Source organism: Lupinus angustifolius, chromosome LG03, assembly GCF_001865875.1.
Source record: "Lupinus angustifolius cultivar Tanjil chromosome LG03, LupAngTanjil_v1.0, whole genome shotgun sequence".
Lineage (NCBI taxonomy): Eukaryota > Viridiplantae > Streptophyta > Magnoliopsida > Fabales > Fabaceae > Lupinus > Lupinus angustifolius.
Genome location: NC_032011.1, coordinates 4,638,278 through 4,664,716, shown reverse-complemented (window position 1 = coordinate 4,664,716; position 26,439 = coordinate 4,638,278). Strand labels below are relative to the sequence as shown.

Sequence of the window (26,439 nt, the reverse complement as noted above, 5' to 3'; positions counted from 1 at the left end):
TATATAATCACTATGTCAGCAATCAATCGGCAAAAGGGCGGAACAATCACTGACCAAAGTACAACCGATAACCACACCAAAATGTGAAAAGAAAATATGCATACTTCTACATATGTATGATTGTTGTTTCTACATGCAATGAGTGAGGTATTTCGTCGAACATCTTTTGTGCATAATGTTTTATAAACTACATCAAAATAAAGTAGAAATTAAAAATAAGAAAGAGGAAACTAAGAGAAGAATGATGTATAAATCAAAGAATAATAGATTACTTCTCTTAACATGTTCACCTAAACGTATAATTATAATAAATGTTTCTGAAAATTAACCAGAGTTTAAACTGTAAATAATAAATTGAAATTGTTTTTAAAACTTATTGAGTAGATGATAACATAAGAGAAAACAATAATATTGCAATTGTAGAATGAGGTATGATGCACAACAACATGAGATAACCTGATAATGCAAAAATATGGTGTCTATTGTTATCTCACTATTTCTAGCGTTAAGTGCGATAAAAAACTCACTTCCCAAACCGCCCTCCACGCCGATCACAACCGCTGCATCAAAGACAACATAACACTTCTGGTGAAGGATCCACCATGCTCCGTTCATGAAAATAATCACTTCCTTAACATGATGGAGAAGTACTTTTTCAGCCCTCGCGGATTCAAAATCCTCCAAGAGAGAACCCATTTCCATTATTAGGTTATTGAGTCTCTTTCTTTTTTATAAAGTTTCATTTTTTTATCACAACCTAGAGAAGAGAGAGTTGATTGTGGAGAATAGAAGAAGAAAAAAGGATGAGAATGAGAGAACTTGAAAGTTTTGGATAGAGGAGGTTACGACATAAAGTGAGAGCTAAATTGGAATTAAAAAATTATACTATGTCATGATAGTTGAAATGAATTTTGGCTTTATATAATTTTGGTTTTATATAATGATATAGATAATTTTATGTTATTAGATAATTTACATGTATCAGTTTTGTTTTACAGTTTAAAATTGGGGTAGAATATAGAAGTTACTTTAATAATAGAGCAAAGGTTAAAATTGGAATATCAAAATTACTCAATCCATGATGGTTAACAATTGTTTTGCCTTTATATATTGTTATAGATAGATACTCAATTTATTATTTATTATTCATTTATATTTTTTGAATGACTAATGATAATTAAAAATAAATGATAAATTGATAGTAAATTATATTTTATATAGAGTGTAACACCTATATAATTGCAGTGTAAACTTTTTTTATCTTTCATTTATATTACTTTTTAAAAGAATGAATAATGATAAAATATAAATGGTTAATAATACAATAACTATATATAAACTAAAGTCAATATTGTAATCATTACCAACTCTAATGACACAATCCAACATGTTGCAAATTGACTCTGACGATTGCAAACTCTCTCTCCACAATTCAATGTTTTGGATTTAATTTTTAATAAGGGTTACACAATTCAATATGTTTTGGATTTTATCAATTTTAATAAGGGTATGGCGAATGCTATTACCGCTCCCCATTTTTTATTAATTTTGCTCCCTCTTCTAATATATTAAGTGAATATGGACAACACAACACTGTTGTTAAATATATATTTAAGTGAATATGAAAGTAAAAGCAACTTGTAAGATGAGTATAAGATGGAGAGTATAATGTATCTACTAACACAAAACTTCACATCAATACACCAACCATCAACCCTAGAGATGACAACTAACCTAAGTAATACTTTCTCATTCTCAAACCCAAGATATTTACAAATACTCATATGAGTAGTGGATAATACCCAACAAATTTTTTATTTTAATGATTTATTTATATCTATACCATTATATAAAATCAAAACTCTTTTTAATTACCATGCCATGGTATAATTTTTTAATTCCAATTTAGTCCTCACTTTATCATAATCTCCTTTATCCAAATCTTGTAACCTCCTTTTTCCAAATCTTTTAAAATATTTCTCTCATTATCTAAAACTGTTAAACTGCCTCTCATTTTTCAAAACCCTTCTCTCACGTTCTCTCATTCCCATCCCTTCTCTCATTCTTCACCCACGATCATCTCCTTCTCTCAATTTGTGTGTGAATTGTGATGAAAGAATGAAACTTTATAGAAAAAGAAAGAGACCCAATAACCTAATAATGCAAATGGGTTCTCTCTTGGAGGACTTTGATTTCATGAGAGATGGAAAAGAGGGATCCTTCACTAGAAGTGCATCATTGTCTTGAATGGAGCATCATGGATTCTTCACCAGAAGTGTTCCACTGTCTCTAAGACTGCGATTGGGATCGGCACAGAGGGCGGTGAGTTGGGGAGTAGTTTTCTATCGGAGTCGGTTTGGATTATCAAGTTATCTGAGGTTGTTGTGCCTCATTCTACAATTGCAAACTCATTCAAATATCATCTATTCTCATTCTCCAATTAGAAATTATGCAATCATGCAGTTTTATGGAAATAAATCAAACCTCTTAATGTTATTTATTCTACAACTGGAGCATATAAAAATTGATTTAATGGGTCATCTGCTGGTTAGAATTTTTTTATGATATTTGATGAGAAAGGAACTCTATATTTTTAATCGTTTTGTAGAAAAAGTTTTGTTACAATTTACTTTTATTGTGAGGATATAATTTGGTGTTGATGCTTTATGTTTTGTGATGTAATAAATCAATTTTGACCAATGTGTATCAAATGTTTTGATATGAAATTTCATATTCTTCATGAGTTGTATTTGGGGTTAACAACTAATGCAAATTGGCATTAAGTTGAGGAGGTTCGTGAGCCTATGAATGAAGCAAAAGATAATTTTGTATCAGTGGATGCTCAACCAATTAAGAAAAAAAACGTATTGAAAAAAATGTTATTACATAATATTATAGATATGAGTGGCTTTTTTAAGATGCATACGAATGTATGGTTTGGATCATTTGGCAAAATGTTAAGGTTGTTGTGAATTTTGATGCAGGGTTTGGAGAGATAGGAAGTGAAATACTAAGGAAGACACAAAAGATTGTGTTTAGTAGAGATGTTAGTAGTAAATGTAACTATGTTATATAGTTATTGGTATTTATCGTATTCATATTGTGGTCTTTTATCTCTTCTTCTAAGAAATGAATGTTATTGTTCAGCACTGAATAGAAAATATTTTACTGTAACAACAAATATTGCTCATTTTTATTATTTGGACTTATGGTCAACAAAATGGATGGCTCATTTTCATTATTTGGACTTATGTTGCATGTTTTCTTTGCATTTATCTTATATTTTAGTTGTCATGTTTGATTTATTGTCAACATTGTTTACATTATGTGCATCATTGTTGTCAAGTACACAAGAGATAGTAGAGTTTGTGAGATTGAAATCACAATTCAAGGAGAAATAGGTAGCAATGCAAGGCAAATATAATCTAATTAGTGTTGTACATTATTGTTCATTTTGTTCTATCATATTGAGATTATATTTATCCTAAAATGTCATTTTTGTTTTCATGTTTAGACTATGTTTGTCCTAAAATTTAGAGTTATGACATCTATACTTTTATAGTATTTTCACTTGCTTATTTTACTCTTATAATTAACTATTATTTACCATGTTTTCATACACCAAATGAAAAAATAAGAGGATTATTTTGTATTTTTGGCGGATTATTTTGTATTGTTGGCAGTTTCCAATGGTGCAGTTTTTAAGTTATTCTCAACTGGCCTAATGTCTCTTTAGGAAGGTGGAACTGTTGGCTATGAAACAAAAGAGGGAAGATCCAATGTTTCTTGAGTTTTCATTAGCAATGACAATAATTGTTAGTAAAAAGTCAACTCACATTGTCTTCAATTGTACAATTATAGATGTAGGTTTTGTGCTTCAAATTGAATAAATCTTCTATACATGCTACCTTATATTGTTATTATATTGTGTTGTCTATAAAATAATTATGTTTAACTTTGTTTCAAAGTTTTAATCCAATGACTGTTTTTAATGGAGTTATATTTAAACCTGCAACTTTTATGGAGTTAAAATGAGTGAATTTAACATTTTTTCATAATGTTTAGATTTATATATGCATAACATCAATTACCAATAAGTATATTCAACTAGGCCTCATAATAAGAATTGAGAATGAAATATAATAAATTAGAAGCTTTCTTCATTGTTAGTATAACGCATTTTTCATCTTCTAAATATTTGCTTGAAAAGTCATTTTTTGATGAAATGAGTGATGTTACATAAATAGATCAATGGTTTAACGGAAGTTTTTTCATTTGTTTTGCGTTTGCCTTTTGTTTTCTTGCAGCAAATTTATTCCTTCCTCATCTTCATCATGAGATAACACTTAATTTTTTTTACTGTTATTGAGGTTCTGTTTTATCTTCATTTTGATTTTTAGTTTTTGTTAGTATCTCATATCGTCTGTCATATAGGAATCTGGGTAAAAGTTGTTGATGATATTATTAAAAAGAGACTTCTTTATTTTGATTGTTTGATTTTGTTTCTCAATGTAAACTAACTTTATGTTTTTTTTATCAAATTCTCTGCAGACTTTTACATTTGTTTTGTTGATCGTTAAACGTATGAATGAAGTATAAATAGATTGTCAAGCTATGGGGTATGCAATTCTTCTTATTTATTTTAGTGGAAGATTTAAACAAAACTTTTCTTTCTTTTGTGCATTATAGACAATCTTTGATGATCAAAATACTTAAATTTATTGTTAGAAAAATTAATTGGAGATAAATGTCATTGTTTGATTTAGTTTTTTTATTTTATTTTATGAAAACTAACTTTAGGTCTTTGCTTTATATAATTGCCACCACTATTACAGTAAAATTAAATAAATGTATTTGACGATAATTATGTTGTTCATTGCCTACTAAATTGTGAGGATCATTGTTATATGTGGTGGTGTACGAAATTTTATTGGAAAAATAGAGTTATTCTCTAATAGTTTTCTATAACTTAAATATTTTAATCATCGTTTTATAATATTTTTATATTTTTAGTGAACCATTTATTATTTTTCCATCATTTGTTACTGTTAATTTTTATTACTTCTATTTTTATTTAATAAATTATTATATTTTCCTAATAAATTTACATAATATTCTCCTAATCACTGTTTTTTATTCAAAGCATTACTCTTAGTAAAAAATATTAGTAAATTGAAAAAACACTAATACATATAAATTGTACAATTTAATAATTTATGATCTACTGGAGATTGATGATAATATTATGTCACATACTCACATATTAATTTTACAATGTTTTATATTAAGTAACTAATAATATTTAATGTTCATCTGTTTGCAAAATGGAATTATGACATGATAAAATTAAGATCATGATTATGATATGTTTTATACTATCAATTTTTTGTTTTATTTTTGTGCATATAAAATATAATGACATTATACGGAGGTGTTAGTGACATTCAATTGAGCCTTAGAGGAAAACACATCATTCTTTAATTGAAACATAATATGAGATGTTTATTTACCAAACTATAGACTACAATAGTGATGAAAATAATTCCAAAAAGAATTGGAGTATCATACTCTGTTCGTGATGAACATAATTGTATATGTAACTCTTTCTTAGGATTGAGCAATTATCTCAATCAAATTATTCATATGCAAATTACAATATCTAAGATAACTTATTATATATATTTAACATTTATAGTATGTAGACTACACATTGCAACGATAGGAAAGCGTGTTGATAGACACGTTAATGCCTGTCAACACGCTAGTAATTTATAATAATCAATTTGTAAAAAGTAACTATTACATAATATTATATTATAATTTTATAATTATAGTCAAATATATGTAATTTATTATGAAAATAATAATAAAATATATAATATATATTCTTAAAATAATATAAAACTATAATATATATATATATAAAATTTTAATTAAAAATTAAATTTATAAATTTGTGGATAGCAGTTTTTTCGTCATCACTATTCAATCCTACTAATCAAGTTCAGTTACATGAAACAGACAACATCATAATATTCAATAATAAATCATTTTCACTACCAAATGATTAATTTTAAAATCTTTCAAAAAATATTCGACGCAACGGTCCTTAGCCAATATTGTATTGAATGATGTAATATGGTGGTACTTCAGACATGCAAGCAGTGCACGGAAAATTATAAATAAAAACCGAAACGAAATTCATAAGCATTTCATAAACTCTGAATAAGAAACATTTATTCTACCACAGAACATGTACGTATAAATCAACGAGCAAGAAACACAGTTATACTGTTACCCCAACACTAGCACTAGAAATATTGCATAAATTATCAACTACAAGACTTTCTTTTTATCTGTATGGATTTCAAAATTGCTCACCTAAACATGAAAGGGAAGTGATGTTTTGGCACATAAAAAGAAGCATAAGAGAGATGGAGAGCATTCAATTATTGACCACCCAGAACTAATGCTGCAACCCTTTTCAATGATTCAGATGCCTTATGAAGATCAGACTCTGAATGCCCTGCAGAAACAAACAATCTGATTCCGAAAGGTAAGCGGCATTTGTCCAATGTTGATCTTTTGGAAGGCACCACGAATACAGAATCTTCTTTCAAAACCTGTGAATAAGCTCCATTAAACACAAGCGAAATTGAAATCAAGAAATAAACATTGTGAATCTACATTCCTTACACGCTCAGCAATGTTTTCAAGCAGATGTAAGTCGTCTTTCGAGGAACCTGTTGACTTCTCTAATCTCAAATAAACAATTGGTGATTCTGGGTTACTTGCAATTGTGAAGCCTGTTATGTTTGATAATTCTGCAGTAGCCAATGTATCTCAAATCAGAGTGCTTAAACAAAAGCAAACTGCGATTCATTCTGTCAGATGTTGAGCACAAACCAAAATGTAACCACTAGTTCACTACAATACAATTCCATTTAAGAAACTACAAGTGAGATCAAAGCCCACCTCTCCATAATGCAGCAATGTTGTTCTTCAGCTTTGTTATCAGATAAGGATTTTCCTCCAGGATGTCAATAGCTGTAATTGCTGCGCTAGCAAGATATGGAGGAAGAGAAGCAGAAAAGACGTAGCCAGAACTACTCAATCGCTGCCAAGTTTGAAAACATGAAGAAGTTAGTACTTGGAAAAGGGATGGGAAATAAATGCAGTCATCAAATAATAAAATAGTGATGCACATCTCTCCATCATGCAACTTTTACAGTTCAGACTTTATATTGGATTCGGTAAGAAATGATGAAAGGTAAGCCAAAAAACAAAAAGAATTGGACAAGTTAAGGGGAAAAATCCTTGAAAAAAAATCTTAATTTTCACATTTATAAATCACATGACAGTTCCATACTTGGTGATCTATAACTCTAGCACTTCCAGTGCAGAACCCTCCTTCTGAGGCCAATGCATGTCCCATAGCAGCAGTTATAATATCTAATTTCTCAGCCTGCAGCATGTAACCATCAATCACAGTTCTGAAACAACTCCAAATATATGCGCAGTTGAACATAATGTGAGCATATGCACCCACACACAGAAATACAGAATTTTGGTACATACTGGAATGCCATAGTGTTCAGTGAGACCTCTTCCAGAAATTCCAAGCACACCAAATGAGTTGCTCTCGTCCAGCAAAACACGAAAACGGTATTTTTCCTTCAACTTAATGATCTCATCCAAGGGTGCTATTTGTCCAGAATTCTGAAAATTTCACAGGGAAAAAGATGTTATCAGGTTAACATGTATTTTGTGAAGTTATTTTGGTTTCCATGTAGGATACAAGCATAGATAAATTTTAGTATGACAACTACTGAAGCAATTGTTCTTTAAACAATGAAATTGCAACAGACGCTGACCTAACAGCAACATATTCATTTTTTTTTCATTTACAACCGTATATTGGTTCTTATAATAACAATAAGAATAACCAACAAAATTTTAAAAATTAAGGAGGAAATTGCAAAAGGTTGATTTGCAACAACTGTAGGAGGTTATCCATGTTAAGAGATAAAAAACCAATCATGAGCATTCACCTAACAGCATAGCTTTTAGGAGAGCTGGTTATTGAAATTTGAAATGGTTTAGTGCCTCCACAACCAACTGTTTAGGAGTTCAACCCTTACAATCCCATCATTGACAATTACTATGATGCACATAACTGTTGTTAAATTTTAGAAAGTCGCACAAGTGCATGCATTAAAGCATGTTCCAAACTTATGAGGACTTCAAGCATATATAGTGTTGGAATCCCCAGATTATTGCAACTTCATTGACTAAAATCAAACCAATTAACAGGTTGCTGAGGCTCAAAATGTTTTCCAATCGCTTATAAATATCTTCATTTGGCAGTTGTTGAGTATCCTACTATCTCAGCAGAACTTTTATTTCATATAGCTCATTTTACCAATATTGCGAGTAGCAAGCAAGCACTCGGAGCAACCTCTTAATTATAAAGTTAGCAGTGGAAGACCGAGTAGAGAGAATACATCAACAACCAGTCAACCACCAAGCCTTAATCTCACTAGGTGGGGACAGTTACACGAACCGAACAACGACATAATGCTCTAGAAGTAGATAGAATATATAATAAGCATTATAGACTTGTATACAAGACCTACCTGGTACACAGCTTCAACAACAATATAACGCCTCAACTTCTTGATCCGCTTATTTTTGGAAGTAATGTTCTCTAGAGTATTTCGTAAAGAGTCCATGTCATTGTGCTTAAAATACACCACGGTGCTTCTTGAAAGATGAAGGCCATTCTGTATTCCCCAGTGGACTCCCTCATCCCTGTAATAGACAAAAACTTACATATGAAAGTTGAAGAGTTTACACAAATGCTCCTTTTATTAGTAAGCTTATACCAAGTGACATTATTTTGCTATGAATTATGAAATAATATAAAGTGGCCAGAGAAGAAGCAACTTAGCTCTTACTTCATACGGTTATAATAAAGAAGGTAAGAAGAAAAGGCAGTGAGATGATATTAGGGACGAGTCCATAAAATATCAAGGAGGGGCCAAGTAAATGACTGTGCCAGAGTAGGTAGCACAACACAGTAAGAAGAGATATTTTACAATTAACTAAGCACATTCACATGAAAAAGAACAAAATGTGGAGAGAGTTCAGGCCCCACATTTGCCCCTCCTTCCATCTGTCCCACGCATGCATGTCACAGGACCCAAAATGAGGAAAAACTGAACAAGACCACATAACTGAAAGTCAAACAAGCTTTATGCATACTTACGCTACAATTATATCTCCTTTTTTAGAGAATGCAGGAATTGCACTGAACATGGTGGAAAGTCCATAAGAGTATAGAATTGAATCAGGGGTTCCCAGAAATTTTGCTATTCTTGCTTCACAGTCAAGATGGACATCTGCAAAAAAAGTAACATAAGAAAACAAGCATTTCCTTGAAAATAACTTCAATGTTGAGTCTTACCAATTGTTCCATAAAACCCACGGGGACCACAAGAACCAACACCGTATTTCTCTAAAGCAGAAGAACATGAGTCCTACAAGAAAAGGTTGATATTAATTCACTGCATAAACCCAGTACCCATAATGAGGAATTTATTACTAATATGGGAATCATTTCCTTACAAGTAACTTTTTATCACCTATCAACCCAAGATAGTTTGCTGAAGCAAAGTTGATAACTTCTTTACCACCAATTATGGTATGTGGCTCAGCAGCACTGCATGAAACACCTCATTATCAGGAAGATACAAAAAAATACAAAAGACACTCGGCCCATTTTTCTCATAACCATGTGTTTTACTTACATGATTGGAAGAGCTCATATTAATTTATCTGTGCAGAGTTCATACTGTAAATAACCTTATTGTCTAACTTACATGACATATTGAGCATGTCAGAATATTTGATATATATCTCATAATATATTTATTTTATATCTTTAGAGTATCTTAGAAGATCTCATAAGAATTATTTCTTATTTCCTGATATTTTCCTTGTATTATGACTTGGAATCTACTATTGGAGTTTGTCTTTTATTGAAGAGTATCTATTTCGGTCACTTAAATTTTTTACGTGTACCAATTTGGTCCTTGAAATTTTGAAAAACCCAAAATGATCCTCAAGAATGTCAAATTTAGGTCAAATTAATACTTTTCAGCATTTTTATGACTCATGGTAGGGACTTTTTAGACTCATATTCATGATCTTTGAGTATTAGTTTGGAATTTTACATTTTTGGGATCAAAATTGTACACATGGAAAATTTTTAAGGACCAAATTGGGTATTCACTCTATTGAATTATAGATTAATATCAATCTCATTATTGAGTCTCTATTCTTCCCTTTTCTCCTTTCTCACTTAAAACCCTCAAGTTCAACAAAACCCATGTCTAGATCATATACTTCAACACAAAAAATACTTCTTTTTAATTGTTACTGAAAAATCTAAAAAGACAATATTCTTGCCCAACAAATTACATGAACCTTCGAACTTAAATACATCATACAACACCCCAATATGCTATGCTAAAATTTAACAATTGGGAAAATGTGTGTGACTCTGAAAATAAGGTCAGCACCTGAAAATGAAATATCCTGAAGGCGAAGGGTGGCCATCTATACGAGTTTCTTTGTGGGATCTCAGTAAGGGCTGATGTTGCCTTAACCCTGTGAGTGGAGATAATGTTTCTGTGGCTTTAACCCATGAATACCAGGCCACAAGGTGTGTCAAACCTTACCAATGTGTCAAGGCTTACTATAAAAAAACTATGAATCTAAATCATGGAAATGTAACCATAACCATGAAGTTGACAAGTACACAACACAACTTTGGGTAATTTCAGAGAAGGCACTCCATTAACAAAGCGCGCAAGTAACATAAATTATAACATGTTAAAAACAAACTTTTTTATATTCATAAAAGAACGTGTTGAAAATATTAAAAGCAAGAAAAATAAATGAAGGTGCTTCCATTAGAGAAATCATAATCACCTCTCCAGCACCGGTGGTTCATATTGCATCTCTTCAGTAAGAGAAGGAATAAGGGGTTCTGGAACCCAATCATCACACAGCTCATCTATTTCCTGTAAACATTAAGCACAAATTAAAAAAATGTTAAAATACAACAGCATGGTCATATTGGGCTGTACAAGAACCAACATGCAACAATATGCTTAGGGATTCAAGCCACAAATATTCGCTCAAGGTAAGTATGTCCTTTATAAAATAACAATAGTATTAAATATTGTAGCCTTAGAGGTTCAACAAAAGCAACCAGCAAAAAAATAAGTAAAACGGACATTTCTGCAGACAGAAAACTAGATACAGGAGACCAGTAAATTTGAAACATGTTAACAGAACTCAAGATTTTAAGCAGTAGTAGTTAACACCCAGAAAGAATTTGAGGAACTAGAAATTGTTGGCCAGATAACAATAATATCACTATTCCCCAATGTACATCTTAACATCTTCTCCTAAAGCAGTTAGTAGTAAGATATCCTGAAGCAACACGAGGTGCATACCATATATCCATATGGTCGGTAGTTACAAGATGCCAGAGGAAGAAAGAGAAAGAGTTATAAATCGGACACCCATGTCAATTACTCTCAAATAAAAGGGACTTAGTCAATGAAAGGTAAGCATGAATAGGAACACATAAGTTCGACACAAACAAACCCCTGTCTAATTTCCATAGACTCTTTAAGAACTATCAAGTATCAACTAATTCCAGAAATACGTTGAACCACCCAATATGCCCTGCAAAGCTACCAAACTCATACCAAGTCCAACCATCCTATGAAAGAATTTGAGTGCAAAGTGGTAGGCCAAGGCACATAAACTTTTTCCTGAATCCCTTCCAAGATAAGTTTCTAAAACTACAACAGCAGAAACAGCCATCAGAAAAGCAAGTCCAATGCACTGTTTATATTTAAGAGAGTGTTTGGTTTTTTTTTTTTCCACTTCCACGTAGTGGAATTAAGACTTTCATAAAAGTTGTTTATCAAGGTATCTCATTGATAATCAATGCCAGCATCTAATGCCTTCATCAATAACTACACAAGTGAATATATACATCAACAATCAAGTCTTAATCTCACTATGTAACGTCGGCTACATGGATCAAACGACATTATAATGCTCTATCATAAATCATGATCACAAACGTAAAATGTAATGTTGAACTTACCTTGTTTGTTAAGGGCCGTTTAGGAGGCTTGTAACTTTTCTGGGAAAGCAAGAAAAGGATGACCACCAAGAGAAGAACTTCCACAAATAAATGTCCTTCAAACACAAGTTAACAATGGAGAACATTAATCGATTAACCAATTAAGAATAAATCATCATTTCCATTCCTGAAATTGTAGGCAGCTGTCATATTAATGCTCAATTTTAGAGACTTGTGATTCTAGTCGCTGAAATTATAAACACTAGCCATATTCATTTCTAAAATAGTGTTCCATATGTCAAACAGGTCCTTAGCATATATTTTAGAGAGTGATGTTTTTTGGGTGCATCAAGGGTGTTCCCTGATGGAGCGCCAAAGATTGATCCCTTTCGAGGTGTGGAAATCACGAAGTGGCTTTTGCCTCTACTAACAAATCTTTTTGTATAACCGACAAGGAACTCCTTGACATTATGCTTAAGGAACTCAGTATTTTACCAACTGTGTTGGGTCTTGTTTGTTGGTATTACAGACAATAATGTGACTTGATCTTACAATTTCTTATTTCATATGCTAATTTTATAAAATTTAAGAACAAATATGACCAGTGCTTATAATTTCAAGAACTAATATGACACAATTTCACAGAGATTCGACAAAGTCATACATCTGCCTTAGACAGTCCGACATAACTTTCACCTTTTATTCAGCTATGTATAATATCAAACACAGATTTTGTATAAAAAAGAATAGGAAATATTAATTACCACCGATATGAAATCCAAAAACTACAGCTCGCGCAGAAGGAGCATCTAAAGCCAATTTCACCCAATCCAATGTACTATTCACAAAATTCAGAACAACAACAGAGTCCATCATAACAAACTCAATTTCACAATCAAATTAGCAGGGAAGCTTTCAACATAACTCATGCATGCGTATACATATTCCCGCCACACTTATCAAACTACACCAATATATTAAGCCTCATGCACCTAATCCTGCATCATGATAATAAAACGGATTCAAAATAGTAACAACGAAATTGGATCCGAAATAGTGAATGAAGGAACATAGAGAATTGCATTGATTGATCCAAAACGACATGACGTACCTGCGATTGGAAAAGGAAAACGACAATGGATATCTCTTCCTTTATTACGAGATTAAGATTACAATTAGTCGAAGACAAGAGAAAGTTAAAACAAAAGAAAATGGGAAATTTTATTTTGATGAGTCGTACGGCTGTGATGTGGCCACGTCATACATGTGATTCATTTATTTAATGGTTGTCAAAACGCGCCGCCTTATTCTCACCGTAAGCTGCATCCTCGTCTCTTCACATATTTGTTTTAATTTTTTAAAGCGAAATAATTACCGTTTTTTACATTTTAATTTTTTGTTTACTTTTTTTTATCAATGTTAGAAATAGGTTATTCATGTTATAAGGAAATGTATACATTGATCATATAAGTGTTTTTTTATGTTGTAGCAAATTCCCAAAATTCATATATTAACTAGTATTAACTTGCAAATAAAAGCATTATAAATTAATGATATATTAATAGTGTAAAAAAATTTACAAGATTTTAAAACTCAAAATTTACAAGCATAAAATGTACTTTTGTAATAAAAAATATTCTTCAAATGAACATCAGAATGAAATATTATGTTAAATGCATTTATGTTTACGAATTTGATATTGTTTCGTAATTAAATTTGTTCTTTCCTAGAACACAAAGGTACGGAATACTAGTTGATCAGCTGTTGAGGATGGAGAAGATGAAGTACGTCAAAATAGCAAGATGATGTAGAAGAGTTGGACTCGCCGGTGGAGGTACCTGAAAAGGTTCTCCGACGATCAAGTCAGTGTATGAACTTGGTGTTTAATGTGTATGAGAATACGAAGGTAGAAAGTAATAGAGTGAGAGTAAAGAGATTGAGATACTTCATGTTGATAGAGACTCATATTTATAGAGGGGAGAGCTGACTTTTGGGCTCTTGGCAGGTAGTGCAACACGTGGCCGACCAAGGGTATTGTCAGGGGTTGCTTTTTCCGTGTCAGGCGGTCTGCCAGGACCGTACTCTGTGCCACTCTTGTCTTTTAGCCTGTGGCTGGTTTGGTAGTCGTTCTGCAATCTGTCTGTCGTGCTGGCAGGTGGGTTGGTGAGGTACAGAAGGCATGACAGGGGGTGTCTCTAAGGTCAACTCTGGTGGGCCAAGCATGCGGGACCTACCTCGGCGACCAAGCATGCGTCTCTTTGGCTCGCCGGGTAGGAACAGTTGCCCCCAGTCTGCTAGGATGCTGGGCGAGCATGTTGGGAGACTCTACACGAGCCTCAATCGACTTGGATTACTTGTGGTGGAACAATTGCCCCTAGTCTGTCAGGATGCTGGGCGAGCATGTTGGGAGACTTTAATGATCGTCAAACGACCTCTTTCAGGGTGGTCTGGCTGTACGAGATTTGGCGACCTGAGATTGAAAGGGCGTTGATTGAGCTGGCCAGGGCGCCAGGCGAGGATTGTTAGAGATGCCCCTCGACCTGGTGATTGCCTAAATGGGCGTATTGATCTAACTTGAGCAGCTAGGTGCTCCTTGAGATTTCGTGACGTGTCTCTTTGGTTCATCGCGCCACGTGGTAAGTATTAATGACCTTGGGTAACGTATCAGTTGGGGTGGGACGTCATCATTATCTGTTGTGACCCTTTATGTCCGCCGAACTTTGTCGTGTCATGGGAGTGACCGCTGGTCATTCAAATGCCAGCACGTGGCATGACCTTTGGTTTCCGCCGAATTTTCCTTGTTTTTCGGGTTTCCGTCGGATTGCACTTGAGTGTTTTTCTACGGCCCTGATGAGGATGTGGATGGGCCTGGCCACTAGGCCCATGGTCCAGGTTCTTCTATAAATAGAGGGTGCCTTGTGGCTTTTCCTCTTTTACATGTTTCCAAAACCCCTGAATTCTTTCCGCGATTTCTTTGCTTCCAGCGTGATCTTCTTCGGGATTCTTCCTACTTTCAACTTCTTCTAAATCCAGGTAACACTCGTTTCTCATGGTTTACATTTGCGATTATGAATCTGATTATGAGGTGGAGATCCTTCCTGGACCTCCACCGTGTTTCCAAAAACCGCCGCCCTCGTCTTATGCACTGGTGGAGGTTCCTGGGCCGTTGAGCATCGTCCCCCCTCCTCCCAGAGGTGGAGGTGTAGGGTTTCACTGGAGAGGTGCCGACGATTACTTGGCCTCACTGCGTGCCAAGTATGGGTTCATTTTGAGTGATAGCTTTGAGTCTAAGTCTGAGTCTGATGACTCTTGTGATGGCAGGTTCATGACGACGAGGACATATAAGGCAAAGGCTCCTCAACTGTCTATTCCAGCGGAGATGGCCGAGGAGGATTCCCGCTACTGGTGGGTTGATAGGGAGGTGCTCGGTACTCCTAGCACGTTCCCCTACGGGACTCCCCTCAACATACCTGTGGCCAAAGAAACTTTCCATGGTTTCGAGGTCAGCACCCCTAGGTCGGGGGAAAGGGTCTGCTATAACTTTGCAGAGGAGAAAAATGACAAGTACACCTTCTTCCTTTACGAGGCGTGCTGCCAGCGCTTGGGGCTTCGCCTCCCCCTAGAGGAATGGGATGTGCAAGTTCTGGTGCACCTGCAGATTGCTCCTAGCCAACTGACTCCAAACTCGTGGGGGTTCATTCGGGCGTTTGAGATTATGTGCAAGGCGGTGGGCATCCCTTGCACATTAAAGTTGTTCTTTTGGATGTTCCGTGTCGGCCACCGCACCAATTCTGATGAAGATAATGAGGGTCGCCACGGATGGACGAGTCTACAATCTCGGCCCAGGCGGGGGCTATTTACGTCGTTCTCGTCAAATGAGAAAAAATGGAAAGATGGGTATTTCAGGATGAATGTCAAGCGGGCATGGAACAACTGGTGCCTTAGCAAATCCGGCGCACCGCTATTTCCCTTTGCGTGGAAATGGGATATCCATTAACGCCCTTCCAAGAGCTTCTTAGTGGAGAATGAAGATTTGTCTCCAGAGGAGGTGAAAGTTGTTGAGACCATGACTTACTGGATATACGAGGGGGGGCTCCTACCTTGTTCGGCCATCCGTGACGGGGGTGGGGCTTTAGCGGATTTTGTTGGTGGGTGGGCTGGATGTTGACTGTTTTTACGGCTTTGTTTATGTGCTTCTTTACCTTTTTATTGATGATTTTCTTCCTTTTTGTGCAGTCGAACTAAAAGCCAAGATGAGTGAGAAACTGAGGAAGAACATGTTGTTGAAGAGGGCCGCCGCCCTGGTTAAAAAAGACGCTGTTGTTTCTAAACGCCAGAGGACAACGTCCCCCGTGCCTTGCTCTACTGAAGGGTCTCCCAGCCGGACGACAGAGCAGCCACCTCTAGTGAGTGGGGGGGCGCCCTGCGAGGGAGTCGTCCCTGCCTGAGCAGCCTGAGGACTTGATGGATCAGGAGCTGGTTCAAAGGGCTGCTGATTCGCCCATTGTTGTGTCTAGTGAAGCGGATCCTCCTACTGATCCTACTGGAACTCCTCGGTCTACATCGACGAGGGTAGAAGAGAGTGTCGGTACATCGGCGATTCCTGCCTCTGGGCAATCAGTTGGAGTGGATGTCGGTCGCTCCTCCGATCCAAGCAGGAAGAGAAGTTCCAAGGGGAGTCATGATCGCTTTTCTCCTGTCAGCGTCCCCAAAGTAATTAATCAGGCGCTTATGAATGCCCAGGCTAAGGAGGCTTTTGACAAGTTATCCTTGCCCGTCTTGCTGCAAAACGTGAAGGGGAGTGATGTCCTCATAGCCTCCATCCAGAAGTACTTGGAGTCAGATGGGGTTCTAGAGTCGCGGATCGCGGATGGCGCAATGGCGAAAGTCCGGGCTCTTCATGAGGCGGAGAAGCAGAAGATGGTGTATCTTCATTCCGTCGAGAAGGGGGAGTTGGTCAAGTTGGGCGAGGTTGCCAGGGCTCAGATAGCAGATTTGTCAATCTGTGTGGGTCATCTTGAAAGTGACAAGATGAAGCTTACCGCCCAAGTGATGGAATCCGAGGGGGCGGTCCGTGCCAAAGACGAAGCGCTTCATCGGCGGGACTTGGAAATTCGTCGTGCAAAAGAGGAGGTTGCGACTTGGAAAGCTCGTGCTGAAGCTCCTGAACAAGAAAAAATCGCACTTCTGATGCAGGTGCAGGCGCTGGAGGGGGAAAAGGCATCTCTGAAAGCCCGGGTTCGGGAGTCGGAAGAGGGACGGGCATTCGTCGAAGTTGAAAAGGCGCAGTTGGAGACGCTTGTGGGCGAGGCCGCCGTAGATGCGTGGGAGAGTGCCTAGTCCCAGCTGGCTCTGGCTTTTCCAAACACTGATTGGTCTTGGATGCAGCTGGGTGCCTATGCGGAAGAGGGGCGCCTGCTGGTAGGAGATGAAAACGACGATCCAGTTGTGATGCCTTTTCCTGACAAAGGGGGGGGGACTTTGTAATTTGTCTAAGTATCTTGTAATAGTTTCCCATTAATGAATGAACAACTTTTGCGATAATTCCTTTGTTTATTTTGTGCGCATAATGACTTTATACGATTGTTGGACGATTTTGTCTTTATGAACAATTGTGAATGTGTGATGGATTTAATTCTGAATTCGAACGCCTTTAGCGTGCCTGGTGAAATGGAAGCGATCATCCGTTGGCCAGGTGAATGCATCAGGCAAAGGGGGTGTAAACCGACTCCTTGGGCGACTATAGAAAGTCATTAAGTGGGATTGCACCAGACAAGGGGGGCGAAGACCGGCCCCTTGGGAGAATGTAAAAAACCATTAAGTGAGATTGCACCAGGCAAGGGGGGCGAAGACCGGCCCCTTGGGTGAATGTAAAAAACCATTAAGTGCGATTGTACCAGGCAAGGGGGCGCAGACCGGCCCCTTGGATGAATGTAAAAACCATTAAGTGAGATGACACCAGGCAAGGGGGCGAAGACCGGCCCCTTGGGTGAATGTAAGAAGTTATTGAGCGGGGTTGCACCAGGCAAGGGGGGCGAAGACTGGCCCCTTGTGAATGTAGAAAACCATTACCGGGAAATGATCCTTCAAAACAATCACAGGGTATAACATCTCGTTATCATATATAAGTGGAAAAGATTACAAAAGAACGACCAACTGCGCATGGGGTTGTTGGTTAGGCATAACATATCCGGAGGTTGGCGGCGTTCCAAGTCCTGCGGATGTTTTTTCCTGTCAAATCTTGAAGCTTGTATGCCCCTTTGACGATCTTGCTAGTTATTCGGTAAGGTCCTTCCCAGTTAGGTCCTAGCTTGCCTTCCACCCGTCCTATGTCTGCTCTCCTTAATACTAGAGTTCCTTCGGGAAAGTGGCGGGGAATGACTGAATAGTTGAATTTCGCCGCGGTTTTCTTTTTGATGATCTCCTCCCTCAAACGAGCCCGTTCCCGGATTTCTTCCACTTCATCAAGCTTATTTCTGAGGAGAGATCGGTTGTCGCCCTCGTTGAACTGAAGTATTCGCCAGGTAGGTTGTCCTATCTCGACCGGGATCATGGCCTCTGCGCCGTATGTTAAGTTAAACGGTGACTCACTGGTCGTAGAGTGGGGAATGGTTTGGTACGCTCATAATAGTGATGGAGTTGATCTGGCCAATTTGCTTTTGATTCGTCCAACCGTTTCTTTATTCCTTTCAGGATGACATTGTTTGCCGCTTCGGCCTGCCCATTAGTTTGTGGATGCTCCACAAAAGTGAAGTGTTGTTTGATGCGGAGGCCTGATAACAACTCTTGGAACCTTCGATCGGCAAATTGAGTGTCGTTATCTGTTACTATGGCGGACGGGATGCCAAAACGGGTGATTATGCTTCGCCAAGTGAATTTTTGGATATTGGCTGAGGTGATGGTGGCTAAGGCCTCTGCTTGTATCCATTTGGTGAAGTAATCTATGGCGACTATCAAAAAGTTCAGTTGTCCCGTTGCTTGAGGGAAAGGCCCCAGAATGTCCATACCCCACCTGTAGAAAGGCCAAGGTGCTTGTGTTGTGGTTAACTCTTCTAGTGGGGCTTTGTGGAAGTCAGCGAAAAGTTGGCAACGAGTGCATTTTCGAGTGAGGTCTGTTGCGTCCTTTTCCATTGTGGGCCAGTAGTATCCAGCTCGTAACACTTTCTTGGCGAGTGAGGCGGCGCCCAAGTGGTGCCCACAACTTCCTTCATGGACCTCTCTGAGGACGTAATCTGCCAGTTCTGGACCAAGACATTTAAGCAAGGGGGTGGTGAATCCCCGTCGGTACAGTGTCCCCCGGACCAGGGTGTACCAAGAGCAACACCTGAGGAACTGTTGCTTCTCCTTTGAGTCGGAGGGTAGGTTACCATGGAGGATGTATCGGATGAAACGACCCATCCAGTTGTCTGGGATCTCCACTTGCTCTACTGCCATGACACTTGGGTGGTAGACTTTCCCTGGACGACGGACCGATTATTTCCTATGCATTTGGTACTGGCGAGCTTGGAAAAGATATCTGCCTGGGCGTTGCTTTCACGGGGCACATGCTGAATGGTCGCTTCATCGAAGTCGGTCATGAGCTCTTTTACTTTGAGCAGATATTTCCCGAGGAGGGTATCCTTGGTTTGATATGCAGCTGTAATTTGAGACACAACTAATTGGGAATCACTGCAAATTAATACCTTATGGGCGCCCACTTCTTTTGCTAGCTGTAGTCCGGCGATGCAAGCCTCATACTCTGCCTGATTGTTGGATGTTGGAAATGTGAAGGTGAGGGAATGCTCAATGGTTACTCCTTGCCCATCTTCCAGCAGAATTCCAGCCCCGCTGCCTCTCGGGTTAGAAGATCCATCAACGAAGATAGTCCATACCTGCTCCGGATCGCCTTCTGGTGCGGCCAATTCGGCCACGAAGTCAGATAGGACCTGGCTCTTGATGGCCGTGCGAGGTTCGAAATAGATGTCAATTTGAGATAGTTTTATTGACCACGTGATCATCCGCCCAGCCCACTCGGGCTTTTGCAAAATTTGCCTGATTGGCTGGTTGGTTCTGACAATCGTTGCATGAGATTGGAAGTATTGGCGCAACCTTCGCGTGGCGATCAACAATGCATAAGCCACTTTCTCCAGCTTCTGATACCTCAGTTCCGGGCCTTGCAGGGCCTTGCTTGTGAAATAGACCGGGTTTTGACCTTCTGCCGTTTCTCGTATCAGCACGGCCGCAACTGCTCCGTCGGACACGACCAGATATACATACAGAAGTTCATCAGGTAATGGCTTGGAGAGAATAGGTGTGGCGGCCAAATATTGTTTGAAAGTGTTGAACGCCGCTTCGCAACTCTCAGACCATTCAAACCTCTTGCTCTTCTTCAACAACTGAAATAAGGGAAGTGAATATTTGGCGGCGGACGGGAGAAACCTGGACAGCGCAGCTAGTCACCCATTCAACTATTGGACCTCCTTGACCGTGCGGGGGCTCCTCATGTCGATGATCGCCTGACATTTGGATGGATTTGCATCAATCCCTCGACTAGTCAAAAGAAAACCGAGGAATTTGCTCGCCTCTACTCCGAAAGTACATTTTTCTGGATTGAGCCGCATGTTGTACTTGCGGAGTTGTTGAAAAATATTTTCCAAAATGGATACATGATCTTCGTCGAGGAGGCTTTTGGCGATCATATCATCCATGTAAACTTCCATGTGTTCTCCAGTTTGGCCGGCAAACACCTTGCTCATCATCATTTGATAAGTCGCCCCAGCATTTTTCAACCCAAAAGGCATGACAGTGTAGCAGTAGGCGACCTGATCAGTGATGAACGATGTTTTCTCCTGGTCAGGAGGGTACATCGGAATCTGATTGTACCCGGAATATGCGTCCATGAAGGACAAGTGCTGATAGCCTGAAGAATTATCCACCAAATGGTCAATGTTTGGAATAGGATAAGGGTCTTTAGGGCATACATTATTGAGATCCGTGTAGTCCACGCACATCCGCCACTTCCCTGATGGTTTTTTCACCAGCACAACATTTGCCAACCACGTGGTGTAGGTGATTTCGCGGATGAAACCCGCCTCTAGCAACTCGGCTACCTTCAAAGCGACCTACTTGGTCCTGTCAGCCCCCATATTGCGCCTTCTTTGCGCCACCGGTTTAGCACCTTGTTTTGTCGTTCCGATGGCAGACAAAGGAAGGATCTATACCAGACATATTTGCCGCTGACCAGGCGAACAGGTCCTGGTTTGCCTTCAAAGATGTCTCCTCAACCTTTGGCTTGGTGGAAGGGTACTGCCGAGGTACACTACCTGTCCTGGGGATTGACCCAACTGTAGAGTTGTTTTTTCCCCATCTGGTTGTGGTCGAAAGTCTCCTTCGTCTGCCCGGACATCCAGTTCTACCATATGCACGCCCCGAGATCTTTTGGAAGGGGGGCGTGCTGTTTGCTGAGGTGGGGGCAGAGACTCATCTGGTAGCAACTGCGAGCCGAGTGTTGGTCCCCTTTTACTATGCAGACTTGGAGGCTGATTGAGAGGAACTTCATGCATAGATGGGGCTTAGAGACGATCGCTTCAAGCCTGTTCAAAGTTGGCCGGCCGATAATGGCGTTGTATGCTGAATCGCACTGGACGACCAAGAACTTTGTTTGGACAGGCCTACTCATAGGATGGTCGCCGATTGTTAGCCAAATCTCTACATATCCCCTAGGGGTGATTCCCTGACCGGAAAATCCGACCAAGTGCCCATGATATGGTAGGAGGTCGCGGTCATGGAGTTCCATTTTTTCAAACAAATCCTGAAAAATAATGTCCGCCGAGCTACCCTGATCAATGAATAGGCGGCTAACCTTCTTGTTATTGAGCTTGGCGGTGATGACGAGGGGGTCATCGTGCCCTCGGACGACACCTTCATAATCGCAGTCGTCGAAAGTAATAGGGGGAGCTGATCTGTAGCTCTGTCTTTGCTGGAAGTTTCTGGCAGCGACGTGCATTACCTCCCGCACATATTTATTTTGGGCGGTCCTGGAGGTACCCCCAGCAGCAAAACCTCCTGAAATAGTGTTGTGTTAAGTGCCCAATTATAATGAAATGTATAGGAAATTTGGGGCACTAAGTATGCTTTTATGTCATAACTGCGTATTATTCCTACTAACCTGGTTAATCTTGCTAATCATTAGAACTCATGGGTTTTTGTTGTTTTAGGTTGATAAATGAAGAAAACAAAGGAGAAAAAGGAGAAGAATGAAGTTGTGAACACTACAAGCCTCGCCCAAGCGAGGACATGGTCGCTCAAGCAACAAATGGGAGAAAAATGCTCAAAAATACCTGATACCCTCGCCCAAGCGAGGGACTGGGCGACACATCATTGGTGTTTCTATTGGGTCGTCGCCCGAGCGATGGCTTTCTCGCTTGGGCGAGACTAGGGAAGTTGGCACTACATGGGCAGTTTCAGAAGTTACCAAAGGGGGGGGGGGAACTCATGGAGAGAAAAAAAAAGCTAGCACGAAAGGAGAGAATAGGAAGATAGAAATCGTGGAAACGATTCTATTACATACTTTCTTTTGTATTAGTTCATGAGTTAAGCGTTGTAATAGCGAGGATGAATGGCTAGTTCTTCGTAGTTGGGAATCGAAATGTAATCTTTTTAACTTTTGTACTCCTGGATTCAATTCTATATTATTGTTATTTGAATTTGGAAAGTTTGTTCCATATTTATTGTATGATTTCAATTAGCTACGAACTTCATGATTAAAGGTTCAAGTTTAACTGGGAAGTTAAACTTGATACTGGATCTAAATTTTCTTTCTTTCTACATGATTGATCTAGGGATGGACAATGGTGTAGGAGTTGCTTTTACATTTGAGTTTAATGCGAGTTAATCACCCAATTATCTGAGGAATTGGAAATTGAGTGATTATCTAAGAATGTTACAATCAGGGGACTGATGTAATTGATTTATGAAAAATGTGCAGCGAATTCAGTAACTTCACAAGTTATTGAGAATTGAATCCAAGGATGTATAAAGGGAAAGAATGATGAGTTTCGATCCCAACCATTTTATTTTATTATCTTAAATTGTTATTTCAATCTGATTATTTCTCTGTATGTAGTCGCTCGATTGATTTTTATAGGAATTAGTATCAATTCACTCTGCTCCCTGAGGACGATATCCCGGTACTTTATCGGATTTTATTACTTGCACGATACAGTACACTTGCCGTTACATAAATATCTGACAAGTTTTTGGCGCCGCTGCCGGGGAGCATCGAGCGATTGATATTAGTTCTTTATAAATTCAATTGAGAGTTGCACATAGTTATTCTTTAATTATATTTTTCTGTATAGCTAACCCTTGTGCTAACTTCTACCATAGTTGTCTTATTTATGCTTTTGCGAGGTAAAGCTACTGACGAGCAATTGGAGTACAATCCTGAAATTGAGAAGTCAGAGAAGAGTAATCGTAAGAAAGCGAAAGCAAAGAAGAACCAAGGTATTACGGAAGCAATGCAGCTCTGAACAGTCTGAAGATTCAGAGCCTTAGTCAATTCAAATGGAAAATAATGCTGCAGGAAATAACCAAAGGCCTAATCCTCCAAGGAGGACTTTAGGCGATTATGCCATGTACCAGGGCCCAAGGCACTACTCAAGCATTGTTATCCCACAAACGGATAGGACTGTGGAGATCAAGCCCGCTTATTTGAACCTGGTTAGTGCTCACCAATTTACAGGGAAAGATTATGAAGATCCGTATACACATCTTGACAATTTCTATGAATTGGTGGCCACAATGGGTTATAATGATGCACAGCGGGAAGCTGCATATATGATGCTATTCCCATTCTCTTTGTTGGGTGAAGCTAGAGAGTGGTTGAAATCGCATCCAATTCAGAGCTTGACAAGTTGGAGTGACTTGGAGTCCAAGTTCTTAACAAGATTTTTCCCACCAGCTCGGTATGTACATGCGAAGTTTGAGATATCAACCTTTAGGCAAGGGGCTGATGAAGCATTCTATGAAGCTTGGGAGCGTTTTCAGGCATTACTCAGGAAATGCCCGAATCATGGTTTTGAGGATATTGATCAACTGAACATCTTCTACAATGGGTTGAAACCGGAAACGAAGATGATTCTAGATGCTGCAGCTGGTGGTACTATGATTTCGGTGGATGCCGAGCAAGCAACTAGAATAATCACTGCTTTATCTGCTACAGATAGACAAGCTCAGCATAACAGATGAACAGTGCAGAAGCGAGGAGTGTTGGATTTGAGTACTTCTGATGCAATTTTAGCTCAAAATAAGATTCTAACTCAACAGATTGAGGCACTAACCAAACAAATGACCAAGTTGCCTCAGCAACTTAATGTGGTTCAGACTCCTCCAGTCCATCAACAGGTATTATGCTGCGAATTTTGTGGTGGTGATCATGTCAGTGGTTGTTCTATGCCTATCAACAGACCAGAAGAGGAAGTTCAGTATGTCAATAATCCACCTCGTCAGGGTAATTTCCCCAACAACCCTCCGTTTAACAATCACTTCTCACAGGGTTGGAGGGGGAACCAAAATCAGAATCAAAATTTTGGGTGGAGGCAAGAAGCTGGGCCATCTAACCGACAACCACCATATCAGTCCTCATATCAACAAGGTCAACATCCACCACTGCATGAGCGACAAACAAAATTAGAGGAAACATTAGAGAAATTCATGCAGGTTTCTATTTCCAATCAGAAAAATACTGACGCATCCATCAGGAATCTAGAGACTCAAGTGGGTCAGTTGGCCAAGCAAATGGCTGATCAGAGCAATTCTCTGCAAACACTTAGACCAATCCGAAAGAACACTGCAAGTCTATCACCACGAGAAGTGGCAAGGTAATTGGTAAGGGTATTGGAGAGAATTTAGCTATTGAGCAAGAAGTGTTGCACGAGACTGAAGCTGGAACCTCAGAAAAGGTAATCAGAGACATACACAAGGATAAAGAGGTAGAACACGAGGAAGGGGTTACAACTGCAAATGTTACAAGGGAGAGTAAAGATAAGAGAATGACTGAATTACCTCAGTTGAAGGATCTCCTTTATCCAAAGAGACCTTCTAAGAAAGACAAAGAGCGATAATATGCTAGGTTCTTGGATTTATTCAAGAATCTTCAGATCAACATTCCTTTTATGGAGGCAATGGAACAAATGCCTGTCTATGCTAAATTCATGAAAGATTTGTTGACAAAGAAAATGAAGTTGTCAGAAGAGACACTGACCTTAGAAGCTGGGTGCAGTGCAATAATTCAAAAGTCTCTACCTGAGAAGACTAAAGATCCGGGCAGTTTCACTATTCTGGTCACTATTGGAGAGTTATCTGTGGGAAAGGCACTCCTTGATCTGGGAGCCATCATTAATTTAATGCCCCTTTCTATGCTGAAAAGAATTGGGGATTTAGAGATCAAGCCTACTAGAATGACATTGCAACTTGCGGATCGATCTGTGAAATATCCATATGGAGTTGCAGAAGATGTTTTGGTGAAGGTGGATGGGTTAGTCTTTCATGTGGATTTTGTCGTTATGGATATTGAAGAGGACAAGGAAGTTCCTCAAATTCTGGGTAGACCCTTCATGAAAACTGCAAGGGTCATTATTGATGTTGATGATGGTAAGCTGAAGGTTAGAGTGGAGGACCAAAAGGTCAACTTTAATGTGTTTGAAGCTAAGCAACATCCAAGGGACAAGCAACATTGCTTTCGTGTGGATGTCATTGAGGACTTATTTTTGCTTGATGACATTCATATGAAGAGCACTAATCCCTTGGAAAAGGTTTTGTTGGGAGAGATGTAAGGAAACAGTCCAAGTGAGGATAAACTAATGAAGTTATATTTGGCAGAGTTGGACGCATCCCGCAAGGTTGCATCCGATCAGAGTCATGTGGAGAAGTTGGGTAAAGATCAAAGTTCCGAGGTTCCAAAGGTGGAGTTGAAACAACTTCCTGTGCACTTGAAATATGTGTTTTTGGAAGAAGGAGATCAGAAACCGGTGATTATCAGCAGCACTTTGTCATCCGTAGAAGAACAACAAGTCATTGAGGTGCTGAAGAAAAATGCTGGTGCGATAGGGTGGACACTGGCTGATTTACATGGAATCAGTCCATCCTATTGCATGCACAAGATTCACATGGAAGATGATTACATGCCAGTAGCACAACCTCAGAGACGTCTTAACCCATCCATGAAGGAAGTGGTAAAAAAAGAGGTGATCAAACTACTAGATGCTGGGATGATTTATCCCATATCTGAT

The 26,439-nt window shown here is 38.7% G+C and overlaps 1 protein-coding gene and 1 long non-coding RNA gene across 4 annotated transcripts; one reads left to right on the top strand and one right to left on the bottom strand.

The window, feature by feature from the left end:
• LOC109343200 (long chain base biosynthesis protein 1-like) lies at positions 6,184-13,364 on the bottom strand. 3 transcript variants are annotated; one of them, XM_019581389.1, is made up of 14 exons: positions 13,281-13,364; positions 12,934-13,167; positions 12,191-12,285; positions 10,996-11,087; positions 9,628-9,721; positions 9,467-9,539; positions 9,269-9,401; positions 8,637-8,811; positions 7,579-7,719; positions 7,370-7,465; positions 6,976-7,117; positions 6,697-6,824; positions 6,442-6,623; positions 6,184-6,405 (listed from the first exon to the last, which is right to left on the bottom strand). In XM_019581389.1, the coding sequence occupies exons 2-13, from the start codon at positions 13,043-13,045 to the stop codon at positions 6,450-6,452; spliced, it is 1,455 nt and encodes a 484-aa protein (XP_019436934.1). In that variant the 5' UTR covers positions 13,046-13,167; positions 13,281-13,364; the 3' UTR covers positions 6,184-6,405; positions 6,442-6,449. The 3 variants fall into 3 exon arrangements, with proteins under 3 accessions (XP_019436934.1, XP_019436933.1, XP_019436935.1); XM_019581388.1 differs by having other exon boundaries at positions 6,184-6,623; XM_019581390.1 differs by lacking the exons at positions 10,996-11,087; positions 12,191-12,285; positions 12,934-13,167; positions 13,281-13,364 and adding an exon at positions 9,810-9,822 and having other exon boundaries at positions 6,184-6,623.
• Positions 9,620-11,045, top strand: LOC109343201. The gene is made up of 3 exons (XR_002107177.1): positions 9,620-9,629; positions 10,129-10,131; positions 10,928-11,045. It is a non-coding gene; the product is annotated as an uncharacterized LOC109343201 (long non-coding RNA).